The sequence below is a fragment of the Micropterus salmoides genome, unplaced genomic scaffold (genome assembly GCF_014851395.1).
Source record: "Micropterus salmoides isolate LMB-PRFRI ecotype aquatic unplaced genomic scaffold, ASM1485139v1 Ms_hic_scaffold_18, whole genome shotgun sequence".
In the NCBI taxonomy this organism is placed as follows: domain Eukaryota; kingdom Metazoa; phylum Chordata; class Actinopteri; order Centrarchiformes; family Centrarchidae; genus Micropterus; species Micropterus salmoides.
This window is the reverse complement of record NW_024040928.1, coordinates 16,572,162-16,590,025: the sequence shown is the minus strand read 5'-3', so window position 1 is coordinate 16,590,025 and position 17,864 is coordinate 16,572,162. Positions and strand designations below refer to the sequence as shown.

Sequence of the window (17,864 nt, the reverse complement as noted above, 5' to 3'; positions counted from 1 at the left end):
GCAGCATAACCGTGGTTTAATGACGTAGAACAACTGCAGAAACACCGTAATTCTGGTAGCTGTATAAATGCGCCAACAAAAAGTTTCATGGCTCAGTGTGTTAGTCTGACTCGGATTGTCACTGTTTAATCAGCCCACCTAAAAGGTTCACCAGTCAAACACCAAAGCAGCGTCACTGATTGCTCTGACAGTTTTTTTTGATAGCCGAGAGTTTATAATCTAAGCAATACGGTTACATCTCTCATGTGCGATGGGGTGTCACAGGGTTTTGACGTCATTTTTGGGCCTACATGGATCCCTCCGTGAAGGCTTTGGTCGGCTTCGCTGTCCGATCTCTGGCTTACCCCCTTGGGCTCCCTTCAGAAAGCTGTAGGCTTTTAATTCCCGTCACTAATATCAAGTGTGTCTTTCATTTCCGGGTCCTATGACTTATCAGGTGGTTGCTGGGCGGCATCAGGAGGAGGAGGAGAATTAGTAAAGGGGAAAGAAATTCTGTTGCATCTGGCCCCCCTGCCCTCTAACCAGCCCAGTCCACTCCAGCGCCTCGCAGGAAGCTTATACATGAGCGAGAAAGCAGAAGCTGTCTGAGTTTAGAGAAAAAGTTGTCAGTGTCCGTCTCAGCATGGCCGGGGGCTCGGTGTCTGAGTGCAAGGAGTACTTGTTCAAAGTGCTGGTGATCGGGGAACTAGGCGTCGGGAAAACCAGCATCATCAAACGCTACGTGCACCAGCTTTTCTCGCAGCACTACAGGGCGACGATCGGGGTCGACTTTGCGCTTAAAGTGATCAACTGGGACAGCAACACGCTGGTCAGATTACAGCTGTGGGACATCGCAGGTAAGGAAACGCCCGGTCACTTTCAACCCATTTTAGTGTGAATCAGATGGAGCTGAAGAAGAAGTGGGTGGCGAGCTCAACTTTTGTGTGCGAGTTAAAAGAGTAGTTCCACTTTCCGCGGTTTTAACATTCAACCAGAAAAGAAAACAAAAACGTGTGTAGCAATATTCCCAGGGGGCCTCAATGAACTCAAAGAAGCAAGAGGGGAATTTCCAGCTAACAGACCGGTTGATCGTGTCTGCTGGTTGTCTTTCCCACTTTATGATGCAGGCAGCAAAATCAGAGGAATTTAGGTCACTCTGTTATTACCAACTGAGTGCCCGCCCCCCTCAAACAAACTCACAACAATAGTCTTGTAATATATTCTACAGGGAGTAAAACTGTGTTTATAGATTAACTGAGTGACTTTACTGGCCCTCATCTTTATTACATGCAGTTGTACTTATCACAGTGTCACCCTAATATTCTTCAAATGCACCCCCCTCCATCCCATGTGATCCTTGGTATTTCTGAAAAGGATTTCAGTAAACTTGGCACACACACACCGGCCTGCGCATTCCAGCACCTTGGGTAAGCAAGCCAAGAGAAATCAGAGCAGAGTGTAAACAAAAATGTTCCCCAACATGCAGACAGCCCTGCTCAGGGGCTCCCAACAACTCCCATTGTTTGTCATCGCCAGGCACAAAAATATCACACTGTAAAACAAAGGAAGTCTGAGAAGGACACAGCTTGAAAGGACAGGTGAGAGAGGGTCAGTGATAAAGGATTAGGATCAGCATGACAAAATAAAGTGTTGAACGAGCTGAGCTGACAGATGCGGGCTCGCTACCGTTGAATCAGCAGGAATGAGGGTGTAATGACATCAGGCCTCGTGAAATTGGTTGGCCACATATACTGTAACTCATAAGACCAATTTACTGGGGAAGTTTTTATGTTAGGTGTAATGAGATCACACGGCTTCAGGGCCTGTGTGTGTGAGCAAGCTGTCATAAAAATGGCAACCATTATATTTGTTTGCTTACTCTCTCAGTGGCCTTAGTTTTGGACATTTATTTCGGTATGTTCCTGTAGTTAAAAATGGCAACAACATGGTTTAAATTGCAACAGCTTATACAAGCAAACTGTGTTGTTATGTAGACAACAATCGTGATCGCACGTGTTATTCATCATTCCCTGAGAAGGTGGCATTTAAAGTAAGGAGTGTGGCTAAAGGATTGTTTGTGTGTTTTTAAAAAAAAAAAAAAAAAAAAAGTTTAATAGGGCTGCAGCTTGATGATCATGGAGCCGGAGAACCGATGTAGGAAATTTCCATAATGGTTGAAATTCACCATGTGCAAGTGATTTGGCATGCACCACAGAGAATAGGGATTGTTTCTGGTACATGCTGTTCAGATTATCTCAGCCAAAAGTGGTAGTTGTAGCTTCTCATTATCTGGTTTTGTGATGATTACCTACCTGCTTTGATTCTACACTGTCACCTGAGATAGGTCAAATCCATTGTGTTTACAGTATGTAAACTCTGGTTTAAAGACACACTAAAAGAGTTGTAAGTTGCTGTAATTGTTTCTCATGCCCATACTGGCTGTTGTGTCACAGACTGTGTCTTCTTCCTGAGCTGCAGTGGAGGGACAGTAACAACAACAAAAGAAGAAATTTTGTACTAACAAGATCGTAACTTAGCCTGCCTCTAGACATGTTCTATTCATATGTTTGAAAGCCGCCATGGTTGTGCAGGTCCATCCTCTCCCTCAATCAAACCAACCTCATATGCTGAGACAGATCAGGACAGATGGTTAGAAGACTGCTGTATTTATATTTATTTCATCGCTTACAGCAGTGATAGGAAAGAGGCGGACAGTTGTGTGTGTGTGTGTTTGTTTGTGCGTGTGTGTGTGTGTATGTGGGGGGGCGTCACAACAACTTGCAAGTCTGTCACAGACTGATTGGCATCGTGGGTTACACTCCCCGCTGTCGCCTGGGCCCTGGCAGCACAAGCTCAGTGTGCAGGGGCATCTGTGACTGACTGCCAGAGAAGGCCGTCTGCCTGTCACAGCCAGACAGCACTTGATCAGAGGATCCGGGAGGGTAAATAAAACACTGACACACACACACGCACACGCTCATTTACATGCACTGTTATCATTTAGACAAGGGAACAGAACTATATACATGCACACACACTCTGACCAGAAAGAAAGTTTGACGTTAGATGATACAGATGCTAAACCTCATTAGTCACACCTACACAATAGGCCTGGCCTGAGGATGCTCCAAGGATAAAATAAGTAACAAAGTGTGGGCGCGAAAGAGTGAAAGCTGGAGGTATATTTGCCATGTCATTAAGACCAGCCATTAAGCCATTTAATCGTGCAGAAAAGGAGGAATTATCTTCTCGGCAACACTGAGAGCAACTTCAGAGTTGCGTTGTCTTCCCAACCTGAATAATAATTACGGTTGTGGAGGAATGATAGTAATCAGAGGCTTGTGCAGGATGAGGGCACCATGGAAGACCATGTAAAGCTTGCAGCTTTCCCACCCCTTTTCACCCGGAATTGCTACTCTCTCCTGGATTTGTCTAAGCCAGTGGACAGGGTGATTACCACTATGGCACATAGTGTAAAAAAGCCTGCACCTTGTAGGGACCAAACATTCCCGTAGCAGCAGGATGTATGGAGTTGTTTCTATCACAGTGCTAACCAGCAGTCTTGTCAGAAAACTTGCCTTGCCACTCAAACGCCGCCATTTTCCAGCAGGATTCAAAACTCTCCGTGGTCAGCACCACCATGGCTTCCAACCTGGTAGTCGTGAGGCAAGAGTCCCAAATACTAATCTGAGGTGTAATAAAGGATAATAAAATTGTCTCACAAAATTACATTTATACATTTTTCTGACTTTTGTTTGTAACATTGGCTCTTGTGTAAAATACTGGAAATATTTACTGTTCTCACCTCCACATCCACACTATGGCAATAACCGGAGACATGGGGTTGCAAGTAGACATGATTTGTTTTAAGGGGTCACAAACCTTACAGACCAAATGATAGTGAGAAAAAAAGTGAAAAATTCCATTCACACCTTCTCCAGGGCTCAAGGTGACATCTGTAAAGTGCTAGAATGTTTATTTTGATCATTTAATTGTTTCAGTCATTTTTCAAGCAAAAATGTCTTTGTCATTTATTATAATGAATGAAGAGTCTTGAGGTTTTGGTCTGTTTGTTGGACAGAAGAAGCAAGATGTCAACACTTTGGGCTCTGGGAAATTGTGATGAGCATTTTTTGAAATTTTATAGACTAATCGATTGATCCTGAAAATAATCAAATAATAATGCAAATCAATCGATAATGTAAACAATCGTTAGTTGCAGCCTGAGTCTGACTGGCACTCCAAAACTATGAATATGATATTCAGTTTACTGTCATTTAAGACAAAGATGTTTGGCAAACCATTAATACATTAATTGATTATCAAAGTAGTTGCTGATTCATTTCCTGTCGATCGTCTAATAAATGAATCAATTAATTGTTTCAGCTCTAGTTGGGAAGCAGTGATTAGCAAAACCTAATCACTGTCAAGCAATGTAGCTCTATTTGGCAATTAGAACTGTGCATACTAAAGGTGGAGCCGAGACCTTTTCAAGTATACAGAGTGACGAGCAAACGGCACCTCCACTGGAGGAGCAAAGATTGACAGAGCTCTCAGTTAACACCAATGAGCAGAAAACACAATGTACAGATGGGCGACAGATGATGGTAGTGTCTGACACCTCCCATAGGTGTTTAACTGGGTTGAGATCAGATGATTGCACAGGCTATAGCATATACATAATTTTCATACTCATGAATCCATTTAGCGCCCTACATGCACACTAAAAACTCCTGGGTTAAAAAGGGACCAACTAATTTCTGGGTTATTTCAACCCAGAAAATTGGGTTATTCTTTTTGACCCAACTTCTGGGTTAAAAGAACAGCCTCAATATCTGGTTTGAAATAACCCAGTCATTTGTCAGTATCTGTTATAATCTTTGTGTCTTTTGTGCATGGTTGTCAGTGGCAGTAGTATTAATTGTGTGCAATTTGACGTACTGCTCACATTTTGGCCACTTTTCTATATCCTTGCTACAATCACATTTTATGGCCATATTTACCATAAATAGTGATTAAGACCAAAGAAGCTTTTCCTTCCTTGCCTGTTCTGGATTGTCTGGTTACACAGATTCCCCAAAAGACCACGTGTAATAATTCTACTTAAACTTCTACAACAAATATTATTGTTTTGAGCTAAATTCCTACCACCTTGTGCCAAGGCTTTATGTTGATCAGCCCCAGCCAACCCTTCAGTTGAAGGTGAGGGGAAACGGGGGTAATACCACTTAGAGGTTGGGGATTTTCCCTCAATTCAGATTCTGTTCATTGCTAAAGACTGTTGTAAGCCGTGGCAAGTCACTTCTCACATGCTGCTCGGTGGAATGTGAAAGTGCCAGTCATGTGTTGTCTCTCTGAAGTCGCTCTGCTAAAGCTCGCACTGAAGGCTACCTAAACGACTGGACCCTGCGCTGTCTTTGTGATTTTAGTTGCTGGGAGGGCGTGTGGAGAAGTTTCACAGCCAGTTGCCTCCTAACAACAGACGGAGACTGCTGCAGTTGCTACTGCCATGTCTGGCTTGGACAGTTTCTATGGTAACCCACCCACAGGATAGCAATATGTACGACCGAAGAGGAAACTGGGGTTGCTAGGGCTATGGATAATGATGAGACTTTTCTCTCGGTTTCTCCCACACAACAAACAGACATGAACGGTGGCTCTAAGTAGACATTTTCTTTTTCATCAAGTGGTCCTGTAACAGCAGATTTCACATGTTCATACCCAGACTGCCTAATTGTGCTTGAGGTCATGCACCAGAACACGTCAGTATGGTAGACTGAAGCGAAATGTCCTTGTGTAAAGCCTTTGGAATTCCACAATAGTTCACTCTCTGTATGGATAGATTCAGGCGTACGTCTCTTAATTTGTAGGCATGTTGTGCGGTTGAGGCAGCAGCACACGTCTCCTGCAGTCTCATGCTCCTCTCTGGTATTTAGTGTGTAAGTGCTCCATTGTTCATACAGCTCATTCCATTCCTCTGTGTTTTATGCTGATTGGGTTAGCGGCATATGACACTTATTAATGTTTTTAGTATAGTTTTTTGTCCTTTATTTAAAAAGACATACACAACTCATCGGAGTAAAACAACAAGAAACAGAATACATAAAAGTATGAATACCATTAAATTTATATTTAGTAATCTACTACGATTATTGAACTCTGTCCAATTGCAGCATTGATAGGTGTGATCTTCCTACACAAGTCCATGACATCCAAACTCCTCTGTGTTCATAATGTCAAATATTAACAAGAGACAACAATCTTGCTAATTAGACCAGGGAGACTTGGAATGAAGATGTGAGGAAACTGACAAATCACAGCCATTATTAACTGTATGAATCAATGCAATGAAAATAGATAAAGCAAAATATAGATTGCTTCATTGAATTTCCATGTTGGGCCATTACATATTGGTATACTATCAATTAATTTATTATTGAATATAAAATTTGGTCATTTGTTAAGGAAAAAAAACTGGTTCCATTTTATCAAATGTGAGGGTTTGATGCTTTTCATCATACATATTTTAATGACAAGACATTTGAAGATGTCACCTTATGGTAATTATTGGGCATTTTTTTATAATTTCCGGGCAAATATAGCCAGAAAGGATTATTTGATTAGTCTAGATAATCCGCAGACTAATCGATAATGAATTGCTGACATTGCCTGTGTATCAAAATGCCTGATAAAGCTTATTCCTCTGTGCCATTGAACTCCATTGTTGACCAGAAGTATTTTAAACACAACATTGCACTAGGTGGCATTTTCATTAAGATTTTGATGAACATAGGCACTGTAGTTTATTTTAGGTAAACATCTAAATCCACTGCTGAAAATAGGCCCAAAGTATTATATTATTTACTCCTGTTAATGATTGCTACAAAAATGCAGTCCCCAGATATTTTAGGACAAGTATAAAGTATATATTTGTATATATGTATATATTTGACCCATTTTTAAAGTTTTTCAGGGGGAGTGCAAAGAGTGAAGTAGCTTTTATTTAACAAAGCAAACATCAGATCAGGACTGGTGCAGAATGTGCCTATCGTGTTGTTGTTCAGCAACAGGACTGGTTTTAGTAAATGCAGCAGAAAGATTATCATAGTATGTCACTTAAAAGGTCATCAGATTCATGGGATTTGCTGTCATTTAATGTTAGTGACTTGTGCACGGAACCACAGCACCCTATCGATACCCCAAATAACTCATTACAGCCTGCAAAAGCAAGGTGTGTATGTGTGAGTGTGCGTGCGCACCTGTGCAACTGGAATCGGTGATACTGATCGATATAATCACCCCCATACAAGTCTTTTCCATCCAGCTTGTTCTTTCCCGGGAGGACTGAGGTTAACACCCTGAGACTGGCTGTGCTTCCACATCGACCCAGCAGGACTGGACGCGTCAGAAAATCAAGTGAAGTGTTGAATGTGTACAATGACACGCTTTAATGTCGTAGTCATTGTTTATGGAGAGGTTTGTCCTCCTAGAATAAATGAATGATCATACTTATTCTCAGCATTTATTATCTTTTTTGCTAATTCAATACAAAAGTCACAAGGTACGAGTTAAATCATTATACTGCATAAAGCACACAGTGACATGCTTTTGTGGGCAAGTCGGTGTGTGTTGGGCAACCTTGCAATTCAACACTTTAATAAAAAATAAAAAAAGTCAAACATAAACCAGTTCCTGGTCTTAGATGAGTAGGCAAAAAATATATTTTCAGCAATTATCCCATCGCTCGTCCATGTTTTCACTGTAGCACAAAAGTAGTTTTTGGATGTTATGAAAGTCGGTACATAATAATGCTCATCTGTCCCTGTTGCTTTGTTCAGTGGTGAAGATTATATTTATTTTATTTAGCTGAATAAAACATGGTAAATTGTGTTCTTTGTCTGCCTCTCTTCTCCTGTATTGACTAGTGTAGCTGAAACGATTTTCAGCAAATTTTGCCTCTGTAGTCAATATTGTTTATTTCATCCTATATTTTGTCTTTACCTCCATTCTGCTGGTTGTATAAGCTCTACAAGGCATGGAAATGAAAGCCTTATTTCAGTCTATCAGCTCTTTAGTCCACCATGTCGTGTCTCTGGTGAATTCACTTGGGGTTATATCAGCTAAAATTAGACTCTCAATTATGAGCAATTACCGTCAGGCCTATGGGCCCCACAGTGTATTCACTCTCTCGCTCACACCCGCACTGCGCCACGCTACTCCAGTTCCTGGTGTGGTTGGGTAAGTACCTACAGTAAAGTAAAAACTATACTGGGAGAAGCTGTGCTCACAGTTCCCCAATCCTTTTCTTGGTTCATCTTCTGTTTTGTAACTCAGCTTTAGTGGAGGCTGTTGAATGTCTTATACACTACAATTACTCTTGCCCTGCAGGCTTTCTTAAATTCGAGCGGTGGAGCAAAAATATTTCACATGCTACCTCAAGTCACTGGAAGCTTGATATGATTGCACAAATAATAGTTGCACAGGCTGAATCTAAAAAGATGTTAAATGAGCAGGTACTTTAAAGGCACAATATGTGATCCAATGTAAAGAAATGATAGTTCTACCAGCAAAAATCAAATCTGTCCCAACAACTGAAGTGATACATGGTTTTGGATGTTGTTATGTGTTTACATCAAAAAACAAAAGAGACCTATATTGTAGTTATTCTTGGAAAATCAACCTTTTGTCTGTGAACTTTTTTTAACAACATCATGAATTATGTATGCTCATGAATATACCTCAGTCAGTTGATGGACCTTTAACCATGTTAAGTTCACCATGTTAAGTTATTCATGTGAATCACACAACTGATTTTAGCATACAAAACCTCAAAAAACAGAACTGAAACAATTTTTTTACTTGAATAAAAAAACACTTTTCTGTCTGTAAATTTTTGCATTCTGCATTTGCAGACTCTCTAAATCACAGATTATGATCACAGTGAAGCTTGTCCATGCTTGTACGAAATTTCTGTAGGTGCAGGTAGCATCGACACACCTAACTGTATGTTGGCATTAAGTAAAAAAGCCTATTTTTCACCAACTAACCTGTTTTGGATGCATTTTGAGGTAACCCAACTAATATGTGTAACACAGTGGTTATTACGGTAAGTCTGGTGTAGTTTTCTTATTATCAACAAATCCCATGAAAAGACCAAAACCAACAATGAATTAAAGCTGCAAGCCGCGTTGGGCGGGACCTCACGCGTGTAACGCGTCGAGATGTGAGGTGGCTTTAGAATAGACAGAGAAAATATGAAGTTGGTCGGACTAATTCTCTAGGAGTAGTTTGTTAAAGTATGGAATGTGTAGAAAATCCCAAAATAACCATACAATTCTAAATGTCTGACTTCCTGTTGTGTTTAGGGCATTGCACCAAGAGGCTTTTTTGTACATCTGGACATGATACATGTCCCACAGAAATTTCGTACATGTAGGTAAAACGTGCCGTGGGGGCTGCTTTGTTGGTCACTTCCTATTGCCAGTAGGTGGCGCTATGACTATGGGGAATGTTGTCTTGTACATGTGTTCAGGGCAGGACTCTTACCAAATAGAGGGTAGAGATGTGAGCATGTACAGTCAAGTTACAACAACTTTCTGTGTCATGGCAAAGAGTTTAACTTTGCCGTCACGCCACCGCCACACCGTTAACTGCAAAGTCACAAGTTTTACAACATGGCTTCATCAATGCGTTATGGGTTTTCTGGGACGGCTCTGAATTTTCCAACCTGCTAGGAGTAGTACATTACTGCATAAAACGTGTCATTTCCTGTTGCCAGCAAGTGGCGCTATGACTTTGAGTGAATGTTGGCATGTGGATGTGTTCAGGGCGGACTCTTATAGTACATTCCAAATTTGGTACAGATGTGAGCATGTAGACTGAAGATACAATAACTTCCTGTTTTATGACGAATCATCGAACGCCACGCTACGGCCACACCGTTCCACGAAAACTCATCATTTGTACAACTACAACAAACCCTAATTATTCAAACTAACAAGTATTGAGAGCAACATACAGGCTGGGGAAGTGTAAAAGTATTGACAGATGGAACACACTGTTGGTTTCAGTCTTTTCATGGGATTTGTTCATAATAAGAAAGATATAGAATATCTCCAGCCTTATATTTGGGAGACGTTTTTCATGCAAGGAAAACTACAAACCAAAAATAATAAGTCCAAGTGGCGAAAGTTGGAGACTCCAACAGTCACTGTTGCTTATCACGCCAAGCAAAAAAAAAAATGTAAGAACTGCACAAAAGAAGGGCCGACTGCTTCATATGATTACATACAGAAATAAAATGGTCTGAGGCAGAAATCAGGGGATCTTGTGTCACTAGAGATACATTTTGCCAGTTGAACTGCTGATGATAGATTCATCCTCCAATAAGGTACTGCACAGTATGCCTCAGTGCATTCTTATGCTGAGGTGAAGTGATGTGGGCAGACTTATGTTATGTTAGTATGTTAGAGCGCTGTTCCTAGAATAATTTTTTCATCTCAAGAGCCTGTTTCCTCTTTAAGGTTTCACTTTAAAGTATTGGAATTTCCATGGAAATTTTTATTCATTATGACTATAGTTTATTAAACCTTAGTAACCTGTAGTCATTTTACATGATGTGGTGGCATGTAAACCCCCCCCCCCCCCCCCCCCCCCCACACACAGAAATACAACTTCAAATACAGAAAAGAAAAGTGCAAGAAACAACTTCAAAATAAATCAAATAGTTGAGGTATTGCACCATTGTTAAGCAGAAGAATATGGATGAGATTCTCTTCACTGGCTGATTAAGCTTTAAGGAGGTGGTGTGATGTGAAAACAATCAGTAGATTTAAGTGAATCACAAAACAAACCCTGAAAGTGGTTTGGTTGTGTTTTAAGAAGAGGCCTTCTCAGATTGATGTGACACCCCGTATTCTGCTAGTAATTCCCCTTGTTTTGCCTTTGTGGAATATCATCTCAGATTTTCTCAGGGAATGACTATAGAGAATGGACTTATTATCATGGCAGATTACTTCTGCCATTCTCTGTGGAGAAAAAGTAGGTCGAATAAGAATAATCTCTTCTTTTTTTTTTCTTTTTCTTTTTTTTTTGACCACATTCAGAGGAAAATTGTTTCGGTCTCACTGAGTTGTGACAAAATTGAGAAAGAAATGAGATTAAAATACAAAATGAGTCTGTGAACAAGATTGGGGCTAGACATTTGGTATCCTTAAGGTACTGTTTTGGTATTTTGTTTCACATCTGCTTTTGAGGGATTCATCACATCCACATGTTTTTAATCTTTCAGACACCCAAAACCCTATTACTCATCTAGCTTTTAGCAGCTTTGTAAAAATGCAAATATTCCACTAAATTCTCTTTCTATCCTCCAGGTCAGGAACGATTTGGGAACATGACGCGAGTGTACTACAAAGAGGCAGTGGGGGCATTCGTGGTGTTCGATGTGACAAGGGGCTCCACGTTTGAGGCAGTGTCTAAGTGGAAGCATGACCTGGACAGCAAGGTGAAGCTAGCTAATGGCAACCCTATCCCTTCTGTGCTGCTCGCCAATAAGTGTGACCAGAAGAAAGAGAGTGCCAACAACACGGCCCTAATGGACAATTTCTGCAAAGAGACTGGCTTTCTGGGCTGGTTTGAAACCTCAGCTAAGGTGAGAGATCACTACGTTAGATGGAGAAGAGGTTAGCCGCACATACACCATTCATAAAAAAGATCCATGCAGTTTTCCATACATTCCTATCTATATCTGTTTAACAGGCTTCTTTTAAAATATTCTCCTGATCCTTCCTCATGTTTTATTTCTGGTTCCTCTACACTTTAAAGCAGGGTTCAGTAGCGTGAAATTACCAAAGTAACGGCTCATATTAATGCTGGCTGAGATATTTTGCATCATGGGAATACTTATTTCTGTTAAAGCTTCTTGAGTCATGGTCCAAACATGACCAGTAATGGCTTCTAATCTTATTTTATGCATGAACGTTACTTGTGTTTGTGGCAAATCAAATGTGATAAAAGCTTTGAAATGCCCCCATAGCTGAAAATAAAAGGAACCACTGGACTTTACTGTGAAGACATTTTGCAGTTTTACTGAATGGCTTCTTCACTTCTTATGGCAGACAGGAAATCCTCAGATGATATCCTGCGAGGGACGCTGGTGCAATCACACTGGTTACAATGTGGCGATTGGGAAATAGTTAAATGTAGTAACTGCTTTTGTTAAACACTAACACATTAACATTTTTGATCCAAAATTCAGTGTTAAGCATGGCAGATGTACATAATTAGGGGATAAGAATAAAGTTGAGACTAGAATGAGATCTCGAATATGTCTTAATCTTCTTTGAAACTTTGACAAATGATGTGGTTGGAAATCTATGAAAAATTCACGCGCAACATCTACGGACTTTTGTCTTTGCAACCAGTGAAACCAGATTTGATATGGTAACACATGACATTGACTGATGCTGCAGCCTAGATAAGACATAAGGGTTAGAGAGATAGGGCTCTGAAAGAAAATGTAGTGTTTCTCCTCAACTTCCCTGTGATCACTACGTCACAGGTTTGGTGTTACTCTGTTTGTGTGTCTACACTGCACTTTTCTTCCTCTGTCCTTGTGAGTAGAATGTAGTGAATCATCACATCGCATAAACTCATTTTCAGTTAAGTTCATACACGTAAGGGCTAAAATATTTGACTGTTTATTTTGCTGTGATGGAAGTAGTATTTAGATTATTTACTAAAGTAAAAGTAGCAGTACCACATTATGACAATTTTCCATTACAAGTAAAAGTCCTACATGTAGATCTTACTTAAGGAAAAGTACAAGACTCCAGGGAAAGCCCCCTCCTGTGTTCCCCTCAACTTCTTTTCTTTAGTAAGATACGTTTACAAGTTAATAAGCCAATAGATGCTTGCAAACACACATTTCAACCACCTATTATGCTTCCATGTGGAGGAATGCTTTTATGACTTTTGGCAGGCGGAGTAAACTTTCCTAACTCATTCCAAATAACCTCAGGCCCTGCAGCGGTGTCACGTGCTGTGTCATGTGAAGGGTTTGTGTGATGTGTGCAAAGCCTTTCCAACCATTTCCTTCCTGTGAGTGCAATGAATTGTTGTTTCTCTAACGTACGAGAGAATAAGACACTATCACGATGAGATGGGCATTGTTTATGTCACAGTTTTGCAATGTGTGGGACTTAGGCAGGTCAAATATTGAGGGGCTTTTATTTTTTTCCCTGGTCCTAATCAGCCTTAGCTATCATGTAGTCAACGACTTATCTCTAATTAGAATTTTTTTTTCTGGTTCTGATTGGCGCGCGCCCTCTACTCATTGAAAAATCCGGAAAAGTTTAAGTGATGTAGACAGTACTCCTAATCATGTATTCACATCCACTTCCAATTAATTGGCATTTTGGTAAACATTTTTTATTAGTTAGTATTTTCTAAAATAATGAGCAATTTAGATTTTTAGAGTAATGTAATTTGTGACTTCTCTTAATGCTAGCAAGTTTCAAATAAATCTCAATAAAAAAAAATAAACATACCATGTTTGCTATTACGTCTTTGTTAATTTCTCTGTTACTGGAGAGCAGGGGTCAGAAAATGGCGGGCCAGAACATAGTCAATTTATCATTTATATTCCACCATTTACTGCGTAGCTATTAAGCTCAGTCAGTAGTGCACAGGACTCCTGTTCGAAGGGTTGTGTGTTCAATCTCCATTTATTGCTAGTGTTATTTTTCTCCCTTTTCAACAAATTGATTATGAAGAGATCTTTTTACATGTTCACATTAAGCATATGCAGGAGTGTGTTCCCCCCCGCGATTGGTCCACATCAACCTACGGACACTTATTTTCATTTCCCCAGTATCTCCAAGCAGAGGAAATTCCTGCGTTTCTCATTCAGGGGAATCTGATCTCTCATTTTTGGGGCTTTGTCAGAGGTGTGTCAAGCAAGCCAGATACTCTTTTGAATTTCCTTCAGAACTTTTCAAAGTAAAAACTCAATTAAACACGACATAAAGTACTGTTGCAAAGATGTTCTTGCACTTTTATTCTGTTGGCAAAATCACTTAAGAGGAAGTGATTATGTCAGTATCTTTTGCTGTCATGACTTACATCATCGTTTCAGCACTAGCCACTATAATGTTTTTTTGCCGCTATCAAAGTAATCTGGGGCCAGATATTATTGCTGGCGGGCCAGCTCTGGCCCGCAGACCGCCTATTGTCGACCACTGCTTTAGAGCTTAGAGACAGGCCATTAATATTTATTACCTCTTCAACCCACGGGATGACAGCTTTTGGCCACAACGACAAAGGTGGTTTTTACCTTTCCTCCGCTGGCCTCAGATTGCCTCTGTGGAAACCGTGTCTGCTAGCTGTTGCTTTAACAGGCTGGATCATATGAAAGGGTTTAGTGAACTTCCTAAGCAATAAAGGCCTGTGATTCCTCTTTCTAAATGTAGATTGCTTAGAAGGAATTGTATCTGCATTGTCACTAAGGTGTAAATATTTTTTTTAATCAATGCCTTATCACCACTCTAACATACTGCTTTGATCTTTTCCCAGGACAACATCAACGTGGATGAGGCAGCGCGTTTCCTGGTAGAGAATATCTTGGCTAACGACAAAGGTTTGCCATATGAGGAGAGCAATGGAGACCGGATCAAACTGGACCAGGAGACTGTGGCTGCTGAGATCAAGTCAGGCTGCTGCTAACACTCAGTCCATTCACATTAGCCGCCCGCTTCCCCTTGGCGGTGTCCAACACGTTCATCCAGCCTGTGGCTCTCAGCCCTCTTCTGCAGCCTCTCTGAGGAATATGAATGTTTGGGTCTTCAAAGCTCCAGGATTTTTTCCTCCCTGCAGTGATGCCCATTTGACCTGCACGTCCAATCTTCTCACTGCAGCTTTCCCTATAGGCCAGAATAGAAAACCCAATTTTATCTAGATGTTGTCACTGCCTCTACTTGGCTTTTGCATTCTTTGATCCACACCTCTAAACCACAGGATTTTTCTTATTGTGCTTGTCTCACTGCATTTTTCCCTGATTGTCTATTTCACCACCAGCCCTCTACACTTGAATCTGTCTGCTCCCCCTGTTGCCTCTGAAGCCCTGAACTATACCACATCTGAGAAGGGGTGCAAACTATGCAGAAAGTTGAGAATTTTGTCACTTTTGTCTGTTCTCTTACAGCATCCTTGTCATTCAGCATTTATCTGTGAAACAAGACACTTTATTGTTCAGTGTATACCTAACATAGGTGATGCCCCTTAAACAAAATCTTTTACAGCACAATCATGTTTGTGTTTCCAGCTGTTCTTTAGACTACTGTGTAAAAAGTAAGCAAACGAGCATTATCAAAGTGTTATCGTATCTCATATTACTGTCATGAATTGTTGTCTTTAAGTTGTATTGTTCCTGCAATAATGCGTAATTTTTTTTATCATGTTAATTAGCGAGGAACACTTTTTGTTGTTCACTAAAACATTTACGGACAGACGGACAATACAGCATTCCAGAAGAAAACTCTAATAACAGTACTATATGAGACACTGACAAATGTTTGTTTGATTGTCTTTCCACTGGTATGAAAATGTTGATCAGATTTGCAGTATATATTTTTTTAAATCTGTTGGATGATGCATTATATAAGCGGTGAGATGTCATAAAACAGAATCCGACAGAGGACTACACTCTCTTGTACACAGGGTTGGTAATCTGTTAAAGTGTTCAGAAGGAATATGAAGATTTTCTTTTATACATGGAGTTAAGATTACGTTTATACATAGAAATACTTTAAATCTACTAGACCAACATGGAATAAACATTTTAACAAATTTGTGCTGTCTACTAGTAATTAGACTGACCAAATGTATTTATCTATCCTTTTGATCAAATGTGTTTTATCTAATGTATTTATACTGTATATGGAATAACAATGGGGGGCAGTGTTGGTGTTGCTCAACAACAACAACAACTCATCATTCAACCCAAATCATTCATAATTCATTCAATCATATAACCTTCAGATAGACAAGGTATGTGAATGAATTAATGAGGTCTGCACCATATAATTGAAGCACAGCATTTGGCTAAAATACAGGATAAACATTTATTTTCCCTGCTTAGAGTTTATGGTTTATTGTCCCACCCATATTGGCAAAATCAGATTATAAAATTCTGTTTTTTTTACTTGCACGCTGCATCTTGGATCAAGACAGCTGAGCTGGGATTATTCTCACACATTTCTTATTAGCATACTGTACAAGCAATACTGCCTGATACAGGTGACTACAGGTTCTTGGGACTTGGATACAAAAATTGCAGCAATTTGGTATTACTACAGCAAAACTGCTGCAATAGACATAAGTGTGACTGCACCTAAGAATGATCGAGTGGCAGTGTATTTATCTTAAATAAAAATTTATCCTAAATATTAGTGGACCTAATGAAAAGCAGATATTTTGGGCATCTGTTGTACATGTATGCAGCATCATCTATGCTGGGAAAACTAGATTCTGCCTAACATGCAGCATTGCGCTTGCCAAATCGTCCACCCTCATTGTAGTTAGATTTGTGTGTTTTTATCTACAAGGCAATTCTGTGCAAATTACCCAGTTTCTTTGTAGCCTTAACTTTGCGGTCAGTCGATACCAAACACAGTCTAACAGGCTACTACTTTTAAGTCCCCAGGGTGGTTTCAAAGTTAGGAAATACTGACTTTTCATTCTGTGCACCCTCAACATTGAACTCCTTACAAAAGATTCTTCTGTTTGAGGTGCTGCTACCACTTAGGGAGTTCAAGTCCCTGGTTGCAGATGGAGGAGTGTAGATGTTTTCTATAGGCTGGAGTCTTTAAGGGTATCTTGGAAGATGTTTTAATGTACTGTATTGTCATTTATGTGTCATGTAACTTTTAAATGCTGTTTAGCTCCCTTTCTTGGCCAGGTCTCCCTTGCAAGTGAGATTATATCTCAATGGACTTAAATAAAGGTTTAAAAAAAAAGGCCAATGATAACGTCAATGGACATAATAAGGCTCACACAAAATGTCACTCCCACAAACCTCAACAGTCTAGATTCAGAATCTAGCAAATGCCTCACAAGATGTATATATGTGTATAAAATGTTTGAGAAAACACTTGTGTTAAGTTTCTCTCAACGAAACTCAGCATGAAGGACTATGGATAAAGCTGTATGTGTGAAAAGTACAACTCAGACTGTGTCTTTGTGTGTGAGTGGGGGACAGAGAGAGAGGGATAGGCAGAACCATGTGACTCCACTCATGAAACTGTGATAGTCATCAGACACTGTGCTCTCAACACACAGCTTACACTCTTCCACACACCTAATTGTTTCCCGAGCAGGAGTGCAGAGGAGGTGTGCCAATTGTGTTGTGTGCGAGCATTACAGCAGGTCTTATTCAAGGCCAATACTGCAATCCACATCATGTTATTAAAGCATTTCAGAGATAGTTGGAACCTTGGCAGTATATTGATGTATTGCTTTTTATCTTGGAGTGTATTTCTGTGTTTCTGTGTAAGTGGCGCTACAATCTATGAGCCACATGCATCACAGACTTGAGGCAATACAATGCAATTTAATACCATGGCCTTCAAGAAAATGCAGTCTTTACACTTTTATCAAGATGGTCTTAGAAAGGTATTGATTAAATTCTGCAGCACAACTTGAGGCTATATTTTGTCTATTAATAGGTGTTTGTTTTGTCAGTTTTTATATAGCGGCATTTAAGGCGAGACACCACAGTCCAAAATTTTGCTTTAATCTGTCAATTTTCAGATTTCAAGTTATTTTGCAACTATTATTACCATACTTTCATAAAATGTACAAAACAATTTTGAATAATATATAAAAAA

General features: G+C 40.0%; 1 protein-coding gene across 1 annotated transcript; it reads left to right on the top strand.

Moving 5' to 3' along the window:
- The first annotated feature begins 293 nt into the window (after nt 1-293).
- rab32a (RAB32a, member RAS oncogene family) lies at nt 294-17,201 on the top strand. Its single transcript, XM_038726956.1, has 3 exons — nt 294-836; nt 11,355-11,632; nt 14,554-17,201. Exons 1-3 carry the CDS (start codon nt 623-625, stop codon nt 14,701-14,703), a joined length of 642 nt encoding a protein of 213 aa, XP_038582884.1. The 5' UTR covers nt 294-622; the 3' UTR covers nt 14,704-17,201.
- Nucleotides 17,202-17,864: the final 663 nt, after the last annotated feature.

What these genes read in the sequence shown, in the direction of transcription:
- rab32a (XM_038726956.1), top strand. Translation starts at nt 623, where the DNA reads ATGGCCGGGGGCTCGGTGTCTGAGTGCAAGGAGTACTTGTTCAAAGTG. An exon ending in ACAGCTGTGGGACATCGCAG is followed by an intron (nt 837 to 11,354) that starts GTAAGGAAACGC and finishes TCTATCCTCCAG; the next exon opens with GTCAGGAACGATTTGGGAAC. An exon ending in GGTTTGAAACCTCAGCTAAG is followed by an intron (nt 11,633 to 14,553) that starts GTGAGAGATCAC and finishes ATCTTTTCCCAG; the next exon opens with GACAACATCAACGTGGATGA.